The sequence below is a fragment of the Schistocerca nitens genome, chromosome 9, assembly GCF_023898315.1.
Source record: "Schistocerca nitens isolate TAMUIC-IGC-003100 chromosome 9, iqSchNite1.1, whole genome shotgun sequence".
In the NCBI taxonomy this organism is placed as follows: domain Eukaryota; kingdom Metazoa; phylum Arthropoda; class Insecta; order Orthoptera; family Acrididae; genus Schistocerca; species Schistocerca nitens.
The window spans coordinates 329,848,585-329,863,151 of record NC_064622.1 but is presented as its reverse complement, the minus strand read 5'-3'; the positions used below and the strand labels follow the sequence as shown (position 1 = coordinate 329,863,151).

The window sequence follows — 14,567 nt, the reverse complement described above, 5'->3', positions numbered from 1 at the left end:
ATGCAGGAGCTGCTGGTCTTCACTTAATGACCGAGAATAGCTGCGTTTGCGTAGAGTGCTAACAGACAAGCAAACTCAGCGTGAAATAGCCGTAGAAATCAATGTGGGATGTACGACGGACGTATCCGTTTTGACAGTGCTGCGAAATCTGGCATTAAAGGGCTATGGCTGCAGATGACTGACTGCTAACAGCATGACATCGCCTGCAGAGCCTCTCCTGGATTCATGATCATATCGGTTGGACCCTTGACGACTGGAAAACTGTCACCTGGTCATATAAGTCCCGATTTCATTAGGTAAGAGCTGATGGGTTTGAGCGTGGCGCAGACCCCACGATGCCATGGACTCAAGTTTTCAACAAGGCGCTATGCAAGCTGGTCGTGGCTTCATAAGGATATGGGCTGGTGTTTACATGGACTGGGTCCTCTGGTCAGACTGAACAGATCATTGACTGGAGTAGACCATTTGCAGCCACTCATGGACTTTACGTTTCCAAACAACGACCTCATGTCACCGGGCCACAATTGTTCGCCATTGGTTCGAAGAACATTCTGGACAACTGGAGGGAATGTTTTGGCCAACCATATCGCCCGAGATGAATTCCATCGAACATTTGTGGGAGGTTATCGAGACGACATTTCGTGCACAAAATCCTGCACCGACATCACTTTCACAGTTATCGATTGCCAGAGAGGCAGTTTGGCTCAATATTTCTGCAGGGGACTTTCGACTACTTGTCAAGTCCATGCCACGTGGAGCTGCTGCGCCGCGCCGCGCCGCGCCGCGCCGCGCCGCGCCGGGCAAAAGGAGGTCCGGCACGATATTGGGAGGTACCCCATGACTTTCGTCACTACAGGGAACCAGCTTACAGCTTGGTCTCCCGCAACAGTTTTTACGTCCCCATATTTCCCTCCAGTACTAAGTTGTCCATCGCTTAATGCCTTAGAATGTGTCCGATCAACCGATCCACACTTTCAGTCAGATTGTGCTATAAATGTATTTTTTGCCCAGTTCGATTCAGTACCTCATAGTTGTTTGTTATACCCATTTAACCTTCATTATCATTGTGTAGCATTGCGTTCAAAAGTTTCTATGCTCTTCTTGTGTGAAATGTTTATCGTCCACGGCCCATTGCCCTGTAAGAATACACTCGAGGCAAATACCTAACATTGAAATTGACATCCAAAGTTAAATATTTCTCCTTTTCGGGAACGGTTTTATTGTTGTTGTGAATTTACATTTTAAATTACCTCCACCTGTGCTACTGTCAGTTTAGAGAAACTGTTGTCTCTCAGATACCTATGCTACAGCTAGTTTAGTGTAATCAGCTAGCTCATTAAAATTTCTTTAATATGAGAGCAATAAAAACGTTAAAATGTGTTTTTGTATAAAAAGAAAATACACTATCTGATATAAAGTTTTCGGGCTTCTATTAGTGGGCATTAATATGTGGTGTGTACACTCTTCGTCTTTATGGCGACATGAACTCTCTGGGGATACTTTCAGTGAGGTGTCTTCACTGGTGAAATGGCTGATAATTCTTCATCAAGAGCCAGAATTAGATATGGTAATGATTTATGACACTGTCGTCTGGAGTGAAGTCAACGCAATGATTCATCACAAAGGTGTTCCATTCGGTGCAGTTTGGGATCCTGGGCATGGCAGATCATTTCAAAATCCTCATTGTTCACAAACCATCGGCTTACAGATGCTGCTTTATGACAGGGAAATTGTCATATTAAATACAACCAGTCATTGTCTCCGAACTGTTCCTCCACTTTACGTGGCACACAGTGCTGTGAAATGTGTTCATATCCTTCGGTATTTAGAGTTTTCTTAAGCGCAATAAGGGGGCTACATCCTAACCGCGACAAACACCCCCATGTAGTAACACCACCTCCGTATTTCATGGATGGCGTGATGACAGTAATGTTATCCTGCATTCACCACACTCAAACCCTTCCATCGCATTGTCGCATGGTATAATATTATTTCTCATTCTAAATCACTGGTTGCTGTCATACACTGATCAATGACGGCTTTTTATACCAGATGAGGCGTCGTTTACCTCTGGCTACCGAAATATGCGACTTATGAGAAGTTGCTCGATCATTGTATCACATTGCTCTTAACTCCCTGTGCACACTCATTATGCTAGGTGCACTGCTAGTAGCACTTTGCAACTCACAACTGATTCCTTCCGCTCATTTAATGCTACCTTGACAGTCATCTTGCAGAATACTCGACGGTCCCTGTCCGACAGCAAATGAGATCTGCTTGCCCTCGGTTTAGCTGCGGTTGTTCCTTCGTCGTTATCACATCACCATCATTCGACTTGAGCAGCTTTCGAAGAGCTGAAATGTCACTGCTGTATTTGTTACTTAGGTAACATCCAAATTACTAGTCTTCATTCGAAAACACTTCTCTCCAGACTGACCTATTCTGCTGTTACTGGTTCTCCACTAACACCACAATACTCCCCATCTCCTTTATAGGGTTTCAAACCTCAACTGGTAAAAACGGGAGGATTATAGATCTACTATATTATCTGTCAGTCGGACTACCCGTCAGCCTGTTAAAATACTTTTTTCTCAGTAACTGATTGACGTACTAAGTTGAATTTCATGTCACATACCAAGAGCTACGGTCCCTTGGTGGTGGTGAAAACTGAAGCATCTAAGTCAATGCTGTCAAAATATACGGCCCGAGAACTCATTTGTCAAAACCTGTAGGATACTTCCCGTTGACCGAGAAACTTTAAATTTGGCAGTAAATAGGATTTCACACTACAAGTAAAGGAAAAAAATCCGAAAGCGCTAGTTTGTAATTATATCACACGAATGAAAGTTTTTTGTCATTTGCTATCCGACTGCCTGTCCGTCTGTTAAGACCTCTTTTCTGGGAAACGGGTAGACGTATCAGGTTGAAATTTGTGACATACTACGGCCTATGGTCCCTTGACTGTGTAAAAACGTTAAGCTTCTAAATCAATGCAATCGAAATATATGGCCATTTATGTACCATATTTTGATACTCGCAAACTCTCTCACTAAAACCTATCGAGTACCTCCCGTTGACCTAGAATCATGGAAATTGGGAAGAATCAAATGTTCAAATGTGTGTGAAATCTTATGGGACTTAACTGCTAAGGTCATCAGTCCCTAAGCTAACACACTACTTACCCTAAATTCTTCTAAGGACACACACACACACTCATGCCCGAGGGAGGACTCGAACCTCCGCCGGGACCAGCCGCAAAGAATCAAGGATTTACAGTAGAAGTAAAGGAAAAAATAAATCCGAAAATTGTGAAGTGGTAATTATATAACACAAAAAGCTATTTTCTTCGTCATTTCTTATTCGACTTCAATCTTAAGACATTCTCAAAAAAGACTTGGAATTCCCAGGACCGATATCCTGCCAGTGTAAGCATCGGTAACAGGTAAAAATCGTCGAGCCTGTCAATTTCTGGGGTGCATTAACTGTCTGTGTACGTAATTAAGTTTGTACAGAACACTCTGATTGTGCCTCCTACCCGCCCCTCGCCATTTTTTTACTGTCGGGTCCGCATCTCGTGTCATCTAGCGTCACTTGCGCATCACATAGGCGTGTCCGGATACTTTTGATCAGACAGTGTTTATCGAAAGTACAATCTATCGAAATTACTATTTAAATGAACACCCTTAGCTGCTTACGGCGTTGACATACGTCAACGGGGACATATGAAAATGTGTGCCCCGACCAGGACTCGAACCCGGGATCTCTTGCTTACATGGCAGACGCTGTATCTGAGCCATCGAGGACACAGAGGATAGTGTGACGGTAGGGATTTATCTCTGGCACGCCTCCCGCGAAACACACATTCTCAACGTATTGTCCCGCACTACATTCGTAGTGCCCCCGCCCATTACACTCATTACTCGCGGCGCGTTGCCGATTCCTGTAAGAGTTCGGGCACTGTTTGTGCATTCACACAGAAGAAGATGGTCAAACGGCCGGTAAGCCTTAACTCTATGTATACTAAGATGGTATCCCTGCAGTGGCGCTATCCTCGATGGCTCAGATGGATAGAGCGTCTGCCATGAAAGCAGGAGATCCCGGGTTCGAGTCCCGGTCGGGGTACACATTTTCATCTGTCCCCGTTTACGTATGTCAACGCCTGTAAGCAGCTAAGGGTGTACATTTAATTGTAATTTCATTCTAACGAGCTGCATGGACATGTCCGAAAGAACAGATACCATCTTAGTATACAGGGTGTTACAAAAAGGTACGGCCAAACTTTCAGGAAACATTCCTCACACACAAAGAAAGAAAATATGTGGACATGCGTCCGGAAACGCTTACTTTCCATGTTAGAGCTCATTTTATTACTTCTCTTCAAATCACATTAATCATGGAATGGAAACACACAGCAACAGAACGTACCAGCGTGACTTCAAACACTGTTACAGAAAATGTTCAAAATGTCCTCCGTTAGCGAGGATACATGCATCGACCCTCCGTCGCATGGAATCCCTGATGCGCTGATGCAGTCCTGGAGAATGGCGTATTGTATCACAGCCGTCCACAATACGAGCACGAAGAGTTTGGTACCGGGGTTGCGTAGACAAGAGCTTTCAAATGCCCCCATAAATGAAAGTCAAGAGGGTTGAAGTCAGGAGAGCGTGGAGGCCATGGAATTGGTCCGCCTCTACCAATCCATCGGTCACCGAATCTGTTGTTGAGAAGCATACGAACACTTCGACTGAAATGTGTAGGAGCTCCATCGTGCATGAACCACATGTTGTGTCGTACTTGTAAAGGCACATGTTCTAGCAGCACAGGTAGAGTATCCCGTATGAAATCATGATAACGTGCTCCATTGAGCGTAGGTGGAAGGACATGGGGCCCAATCAAGACATCACCAACAATGCCTGCCCAAACGTTCACAGAAAATCTGTGTTGATGACGTGATTGCACAATTGCGTGCGGATTCTCGTCAGCCCACACATGATGATTGTGAAAATTTACAATTTGATCACGTTGGAATGAAGCCTCATCCGTAAAGAGAGCATTTGCACTAAAATGAGGATTGACCCATTGTTGGATGAACCATTCGCAGAAGTGTACCCGTGGAGGCCAATCAGCTGCTGATAGTGCCTGCACACGCTGTACATGGTACGGAAACAACTGGTTCTCCCGTAGCACTCTCCATACAGTGACGTGGTCAACGTTACCTTGTACGGCAGCAACTTCTCTGACGCTGACATTAGGGTTATCGCCAACTGCACGAAGAATTGCCTCGTCCATTGCAGGTGTCTTCGTCGTTCTAGGTCTTCCCCAGTCGCGAGTCATAGGCTTGAATGTTCCGTGCTCCCTAAGACGCCGGTCAATTGCTTCGAACGTCTTCCTGTCGGGACACCTTCGTTCTGGAAATCTGTCTCGATACAAAGGTACCGCGCCACGGCTATTGCCCCGCGCTAATCCATACATCAAATGGGCATCTGCCAACTCCGAATTTGTAAACATTGCACTGACTGCAAAACCATGTTCGCGATGAACACTAACCTGTTGATGCTACGTACTGATGTGCTCGATGCTAGTACTGTAGAGCAATGAGTCGCATGTCAACACAAGCACCGAAGTCAACTGTAACTTCCTTCAATTGGGCCAACTGGCGGTGAATCGAGGAAGTACAGTACATACTGACGAAACTAAAATGAGCTCTAACATGGAAATTAAGCGTTTCCGGACACATGTCCACATATAATCTTTTCTTTATTTATGTGTGAGGAATGTTTCCTGAAAGTTTGGCCGTACCTTTTTGTAACACCCTGTATACAATCTATCGAGATTTCGGAACCATTATTATTTTATCTATTATGCATGGCGAGTATCGATGTCACTCAATTTGTTGATTAATACGTCGATATATGGGGAGTTCAGAAAATTTTGTCACCTCATGCAGTGCGGGCTTTCTCGGACTGAGCGTACCTTGACAGCGAGGCCCAGTACGGTGAGCGTGGAGTGTGCGTTGACGGTGAGCACCTGCAGGTCCCGCGGGGGGTCCATGAGGAGGTTGAGGCAGGAGGTGGTGATGAGGAGCCCGTGCGCCAGCAGCACTGCACACAGCGAGGCGAGGCGCCGGCCGCCACCGGGCAGAGACCACTGGCCCAGCAGCCGCAGGCCGCCTACATACGGCTGCAGAGTCGCCTCCACCTCTGCCAGCGTAGCGTGCTGCTGCTGCTGCTGCTGGTGCATCTGTGGGTGATCGTAAATAGAGCTTTATCCTTGTGAGTGTCATTCTGCGCAACAGATTAATCTGAGATGTACCCTTTACCCTGTGGCTCCTGCAAGATGCAATTTCCACCCCCACACTACTACAGAAGTCAGACAGGCGCTCCTAACGTTCTAAAGAGAAATGCCTGAAAAACTTTCAGCAATAAATATCTTCTGGAGTCGTCTGCTGTAAGGAAATGACACAAAAATTCACAAAATTTCTTACGTAACGAGTGGGATACTTGGGTACTGGAGTAGTGCTAGTTAGTGTAAGAAAAACATTAAACTAACGAAAATTATTATTTATTTTGCAAAAATTCTGAGAAATCACAATGGCAATTTTAGTTATGAACTGAACAAATTATTTCCGGGTTCTTTTCGGGATGTGAAGTTACCTCTTAAGGATAGGATTCGCTAATGAAATTTCTATACAAAGTTTAAGATAGTTATTGACTTGACAGAATGGCTGAGAGCCGCGCCTCCTCAACTTGAAAAATTATCCGTTAGAATGTTGCTAGGTACGGTCGAGGCTGTCGCATGTGAAATGCAGTGAAGTGTACTGTTGTGGAGGAAATATGGGGCTCGCAAGAGCTGTAGCGCACAATACCGTAAGCTGCGATGACTGCTGTCTGTGCCGCTCGCTGCTGACAAATAAGATAACTCTCGTTCTATCTGGATTGACCTTCGCCAATCAAACTCTCCCTACGCCTTGATGAAGTCAAGGACTCCTATTCGCCCCTAGTCTATTGGCGTAGTACACCGGTCAAATAACCAGTCCACCGCGATGCCACTCAAAATTCGCTGGCAGGCGTTTAACTATAACTCTGTCCATTCACACCGCACAATAAGTGTGGCGGCCGACACAGTGAACAACACTTAATCACAAGGACTCAATATAGAGTCGCACTCCGATTCGCTCTCGACACAGGTGCTCTCCCAGTGAAGTACTGAGGAGAGACTTGTTCCTCGCTCTTTGAGTACACGTACGAGCGCACACGCCCTCGTTACATGTTCTCGCTCCAAGAGCAACAACGGAACGGCCCCTCTCCACGCCAGACATGAAGGGGTATATATTTCGGTCTCTTCCATTACTTCTTCAGCTCAAGGCGTCAGGAATATCGTCGGCCAATTAGCATTGCTCTTCTAAAACGAAAGGATGACGTTTCGTTTAAGGCGACCAATCCGGAAATCTGTAGCATTGGCGTTTGGCGTTTGCTGTCTCCCTGTGAAAACCTCTGAAACTGCATGCTCTGTTTGTAAAGAATGCGTACGCTGGGCGCTCCCACACAATGTAGCGGAATTTGCTTTTAAGCTGAACACGGGGTCATTCTTCCTTTCACTCGAGCAAACGCTGTCTGCTCCACGGGTGCGCTTACTTGTTATTTGCATATCGTTTACATGAATTCATACAACGTTGACTTTATCTTATCGAGGTTTGGTTCGAATGAAGCGTCTTGATGTGCGGAATATGACTGTGAGGCCGGAATATGTACGCAATGAAGGTCAGGAGACCACGACATCTTACACTCTGAACTAACGAATGTACCAATAGATGTGTCTCCAGTCTGGGTCCCACACAGAAAAAATTGGTGGTAAGGTCTTATGGGACGAAAGTGCAGAGGTCATCGGTTCCTAAGCTTACACACTATTTAATTTAACTTAAAGTAACTTACGCTAAGAACGACATAGACACCCATGCCCGAGGGAAGACTCGAACCTCCGTCAGGGGAAGCCGCGTGGACCGTGACAACATGTCTAGACCGGGCGGCTAAATGGCTCTGAGCACTATGGGACTCAACTTCTGAGGTCATTAGTCCCCTAGAACTTAGAACTACTTAAACCTAACTAACCTAACGACATCACACACATCCATGCCCGAGGCAGGATTCGAACCTGCGACCGTAGCGGTCTCGCGGTTCCCAGGCGGCTACCCCGCGCGTCTGTACACAGAGGTAGCGATTCTAGACGTCCAACTAAAGAAGCAGCTCGTTACGATGAATCTCAACCATCAAGTAACTTGCGCAAGAAACTTCTGCATGCACTTGCTTAGGTGATGAAACAGAAATTCCTACATTAGCCACAACAGATCAAAACGAAAATTTCTGTGCCGACACTGACAATGTTGAGTGTTTATGGAAAAAGTTCAAGGCAATCGTAAAATGCGTTTTAGACAGGTACGTGCCGAGTAAAACTGTGAGGGACGGGAAAAACCCACCGTGGTTCAACAACAAAGTTAGGAAACTACTGCGAAAGCAAATAGAGCTTCACTGCAAGTTTAAACGCAGCCAAAACCTCTCAGACAAACAGAAGCTAAACGATGTCAAAGTTAGCGTAAGGAGGGCTATGCGTGAAGCGTTCAGTGAATTCGAAAGTAAAATTCTATTTACCGACTTGACAGAAAATCCTAGGAAGTTCTGGTCTTACGTTAAATCAGTAAGTGGATCGAAACAGCATATCCAGACACTCTGGGATGATGATGGCATTGAAACAGAGGATGACACACGTGAAGCTGAAATATTAAACACCTTTTTCCAAAGCTGTTTCACAGAGGAAGACCGTACTGCAGTTCCTTCTCTAAATCCTCGCACAAACGAAGAAATGGCTGACATCGAAATAAGTGTCCAAGGAATAGAAAAGCAACTGAAATCACACAGAGGAAAGTCCACTGGACCTGACGAAATACCAATTCGATTCTACACAGAATACGTGAAAGAACTTGCCCCCCTTCTAACAGCCGTGTACCGGAAGTCTATACAGGAACGGAAGGTTCCAAATGATTGGAAAAGAGCACATGTAGTCCCAGTCTTCAAGAAGGGTCGTCGAGCAGATGCGCAAAACTATAGACCTACATATCTGACGTCGGTCTGTTGTAGAATTTTAGAATATGTTTTTTGTTCGCGTATCATGTCGTTTCTGGAAACCCAGAATCTACTCTGTAGGATTCAACATGGATTCCGGAAACAGCGATCGTGTGAGACCCAACTCGCTTTATTTGTTCATGAGACCCAGAAAATATTAGATACAGGCTCCCAGGTAGATGCCATTTTCCTTGACTTCAGAAAGGCGTTCGACACAGTTCCGCACTGTCGCCTGATAAACAAAGTAAGAGCCTACGGAATATCAGACCATCTGTGTGGCTGGATTGAAGAGTTTTTAGCAAACAGAACACAGCATGTTGTTCTTAATGGAGAGACGTCTACAGACATTAAAGTAATCTCTGGCGTGCCACACGGGAGTGTTATGGGACCATTGCTTTTCACAATATATATAAATGACCTAGTAGATAGTATCGGAAGTTCCATGCGGTTTTTCGCGGATGATGCTGTAGTATACAGAGAAGTTGCAGCATTAGAAAACTGCAACGAAATGCAGGAAGATCTGCAGCGAATAGGCACTTGGTGCAGGGAGTGGCAACTGACCCTTAACATAGACAAATGTAAGGTATTGCGAATACATAGAAAGAAGGATCCATTATTGTATGATTATATGATAGCGGAACAAACACTGGTAGCAGTTACTTCTGTAAAATATCTGGGAGTATGCGTACGGAACGATTTGAAGGAATGATCATATAAAATTAATTGTTGGTAAGGCAGGTACCAGGTTGAGATTCATTGGGAGAGTCCTTAGAAAATGTAGTCCATCAACAAAGGAGGTGGCTTACAAAACACTCGTTCGACCTATACTTGAGTATTGCTCATCAGTGTGGGATCCGTACCAGATCGGGTTGACGGAGGAGATAGAGAAGATCCAAAGAAGAGCGGCGCGTTTCGTCACAGGGTTATTTGGTAACCGTGATAGCGTTACGGGGATGTTTAGCAAACTGAAGTGGCAGACTCTGCAAGAGAGGTGCTCTGCATCGCGGTGTAGCTTGCTGTCCAGGTTTCGAGAGGGTGCGTTTCTGGACGAGGTGTCAAATATATTGCTTCCCCCTACTTATACCTCCAGAGGAAATCACGAATGTGAAATTAGAGATTCGAGCGCGCATGGGGTCTTTCCGGCAGTCGTTCTTCCCGCGAACCATACGCGACCGGAACAGGAAAGGGAGGTAATGACAGTGGCACGTAAAGTGCCCTCCACCACACACCGTTGGGTGGCTTGCGGAGTTTAAATGTAGTTGTAGATGTAAATTGGTTGGTTGGATTTGGGGGACGGGGCCAAATAGCCATGCCTCCGGTCCCATCGGATGAGGATAAAAATTGGCCTTACCCGTTCAAAGGAACCATCCCAGCATTTGCCTGAAGCGATTTAGAAAAAACATGGAAAACTTAAATCAGGATAGCCGGATGCGAGTTCGAACCGTCGTCCTCCCGGAAGCGAATCTAGTGTGCTAACAACTACGCCACGTCACTCGGTTGGGCATTGAAATGAATTGGACAGCGACAAGCAAAAAATTTGTGCCAGACTCTGACTCGAACCCCAATTTCTTGCCTTACGTTAGTGGTCGCCTCAGCCGCTTCGGCTACTCGACCACATTTCCCGTCCAACCTAAATTCTCAACTTGTCGTACACAACATACACAGTGTCTCCTGACCATTCTCCCCACTGTTCGTACCCTCACGGAAGAGATCAGATGAAGAGTGCAGCTGCTCAGTACGATCTTTAATTGCCATCGAGGCACATATATACTGTCGAGTCACATTAACGTGACCACTTTTCAAAAGCCTCAATAACCACCTTCTGCAGCGCAGACCTCTGTGAGAAATGTACGAAGAGAGTCAAGGAGGTTCCAGAAGGTACCGACTGGGATGTGGAGCCATGCTGACTCAAGTGCCATGGTCACCGGTGAAAGTTTTCTCGGATGAGGATCAACGATGCAAACAGTCTGATGGAGTTGATCCTACATATTCTAGATTGGGTTTAAATCCGGGGAGTTTGGTTGGTCAGATGAGTACATTAAACTCGTCCTGGTGCTCATACTCAGTGAGTTATGTGACACATGCATTGTCCTGCTGATAGGTGCATCTAGGGATAGACATAGTACCCAAGGGTAGATGCACGCTTGTGTTGATCCATTGAGCTTCCAGGAACCAAATGATTAACCAGGGAATGCCACAAAAACATTCCCAAGACCATAACGCTCGCTCCTCGAGCCTGGACCCTGTTGGTTCAGGCTGTTTGCTTTCAGACGTTTAAAGCCACGCACGCCAACTACCATCTCTCATCTGTTTAAAGGCCACCTGTTGCCACTTAGTAGACGTCCACATGCAGTATTGTCGAGTAAATTTCAGCTCTCGTCGCCAATTAACATCGGTCAGCATGGTGCACGAACCAGCAGGCTGCAGCAGACGTACATATACAGCAACATTCGCTGAACGGTCGTTGAGAAGATACTGTTGGTAGCCCCTTGGTTCACCTGGGTCATCAGTTGCTTAGTTGCTTGACAGTTCCACTTCTATTCGCCCATACACATCTCCACACCCCTGTATTCTATGGCCTGTGGTGTACCACAGCTACATCGGCGTCGGTTTTGGATAGCGCGATTTCGCCATGCATGGTATACTTCGACAACAGAGGCATTCAAACAGTTTACAAACTTAGCAGGCTCAGAAATGCTTCCACACTGGACCCGAAAGCCAATGGTCATTCCTTTTAGGATGTTAGATAAATCGCTCCGTTTCCGCGTTATGGTGACGACTGCTCAGTTTTGTGCGTCCCCCTAACAAGCTTTATGTATTCTCAACTGCTATTGATACCTACCATCTGTGAGTGGTGCTTGCACGCTGTCGTCGGACGTAGGCAGTGGTCACATTAGTGTGACTGGACCATGTTTTTATAAGTGTGGTATCTGAAGTGAGTAAATCAATTTCAGGAACTTGCTGCATGTACCTGAGAAGTGTTTCCAGCAGAGTCACGTAGTGAAATAGACAAGTGGAAGTTATTAATGTCGTGCTTAAAACCCATAACAGCTGCCACCATTGTCGCATTACCGTTTTTATTAAATAAATTCATGACAAACAGCATAGTTCAAGGAAAAATGTGTTTGGCGGGAAAAATTGATACAGAGGCGTCGTGGTTTAGTTTCCAAGAAGCTATTAGTTTCTGGTCCATGCTGAGCCAATAATTTGTGAACTTTTTGCGTATATCTGCATCTCATGTCTCAATATCTGCTACAACATTTTCTAGAGCGTACTGCTTTATAACAGTATTACCAAAATCCACATATGTCATGTGCGACAGTACAGGAAAGCACTCCATTTTCTAAGTTAACAATTTGGAAACCTGGTTGGCCCATTTAGCCCTTGGGTTGTGCCATTGCCAGGCCGGCCCGTTTGGCCCATGAATCATACTGACACTGGACTGACCCGTTTCTCCTCTGGCTCGTGTCGATATTGGACTGACGCGTTTAGCCCATGATTTGTGCCGACCTGTACTGCGACGTGCAGCCTATGACCCTTGCTAATACTGGGATGGCTCATTTAGTTAAAGGGCTGTGCCGACGCTGGTGTAGTCCCATACCCGCTTTCCTTTTCATATTTCTAGAGTTGATTCAATTTTTTCCCCAGATTATTACAATAACGTTTGTAGCATAGTTTTAAGTGACTATGGCCTAGAACCACTCACACAAGCTACAAACTGCTTGTGTTTGGGTGTTTGGTTCTCTCCTTAAAAAAAGAAAAAATACTGCGCATCAGATATCCATTTTGACCTACCAAAAAATGGTAGGAAGAAAATGGTTCAAATGGCTCTGAACACTATGGGACTTAACATCTGAGGTCATCAGTCCCCTAGAACTTAGAACTACTTAAACCTAACAAACCTAAGGACATCATACACATCCATGCCCGAGGCAGGGTTCGAACCTGCGACCGTAAGGGTCGCGCGGTTCCAGACTGAAGCGCCTAGAACCGCTCGTCCACAGCGGCCGGCTTTTCGTAGGAAGACTAACACTACTTATAAATTTGAAGGACCTGTTCTCTGTATGTTATATAAAGTATACTAAAATATAGTGTCAAAGTCTATCTACTGCCTTTCGTAAGTGACCGATCATTCGTTACTCACCACTTCCTATCATAGCATACTAAGTAACCGGAAAGGATGCACCAGTAGGAAGCTAAAATTTACTCTCAAGTTAACCGGACCTGCTAACTAGATGTTCTTCTGACAAATGGCAGCCTCCGCTATGTGCTCCGGGCTGATTCAGATTTCTCGTTGGTTCCTAAGTTTCACTTCCGCATATTGCTATGCTCGAGCCGAATTTCTTAATACCTTCAATTTATTAAATGTTAACACATTCCTCTTCCTCAGCAAAGCTTTTCAGCTATTATCAGATTGTATTTAATATTCTCGTTTCTTCGGCTACAGTCAGTTATTTTGCTTCTCAAATAATATAACTCGACAACTACTTTTAATGATTCATATCCTGACCTAATTTCCTCTAAATCTCCCTGTATAATTCTATTAGACACCATTACCATTGGTTTACATTGCTGGATGGTCATCTAATAATATGTTTTCTATCTTTGTTCAAATAATCTCCAAAGTCGTTTGCCGCCTTTGATAGAATTACAGCTTCATTAGCAAACCGTAGGTTTGTTGGCATTTCATGGGTGTTCACAGTCAAATAATTTTTTCAGTGGTACCTGGTTGCTCTTGTCTGAAATATTTATTCATTTGCGATTAATGTAATGAGCATGTGTAGTATTTTGATGTTATTTACGAAAAGATGACAAAAATGCTAAATCTCAGCGTATGGAGGTGACATTTTTACTTGCTCGATACTTGTTAAAGTTATGACACATTTTGAAGCACAATTATCGAAGTACTCTACTTGATAATGACCCCATAGCTATAGCGAATTTTATGAATAAACATTTTTACAGTCAGATGTTTTTTAAAACAACTTAGTTTTCTTATTCGCCAAGAACTTTAATTACTTTTCAAAATCTCTTGTCTTAATTACTGCTTGATCTTTGTGCGAATTAAAAAACATAGGGAATAGAGTAAATTTAAAAGCAAGTGTTCGAGGCAGACTTACTTTCATTGCGTAGTGATCATGGGAATAAGAAAGAGATATAGTCGCATACAGAGGCGTAGAGCGTCATTCCTCCATCGCCACTACGTAACTGTGTAAGCCCGATCGAACCTAATCCGGCCTAAGTGGCCGAGCGGTTCTAGGCGCTACAGTCTGGAACCGCGCGTCCGCTACGGTCGCAGATTCGCATGCTGCCTCCGACATGGATGTGTGTGATGTTCTTAGGTTAGTTAGGTTTAAGTAGTTCTAAGTTCTAGGGGACTGATGACCTCAGATGTTAAGTCCCTTAATGCTCAGAGCCATTTGTACCATTTGAACCTAATGTTAGTAGAAA

At 44.8% G+C, this 14,567-nt stretch overlaps 1 protein-coding gene and 1 non-coding gene across 2 annotated transcripts in view; one reads left to right on the top strand and one right to left on the bottom strand.

Moving 5' to 3' along the window:
* Positions 1-14,567, bottom strand: part of LOC126204221 (uncharacterized) — a 41,112-nt gene that overhangs the window by 7,736 nt on the left and 18,809 nt on the right. Inside the window, exon 2 of the mRNA XM_049938618.1 lies at positions 5,974-6,240. Coding sequence (XP_049794575.1) covers positions 5,974-6,240 — 267 coding nt within the window. The remainder of the gene's footprint in view (positions 1-5,973; positions 6,241-14,567) is intronic.
* Positions 4,049-4,122, top strand: Trnas-uga (transfer RNA serine (anticodon UGA)). The gene has a single exon. It is a non-coding gene; the product is annotated as a tRNA-Ser (tRNA).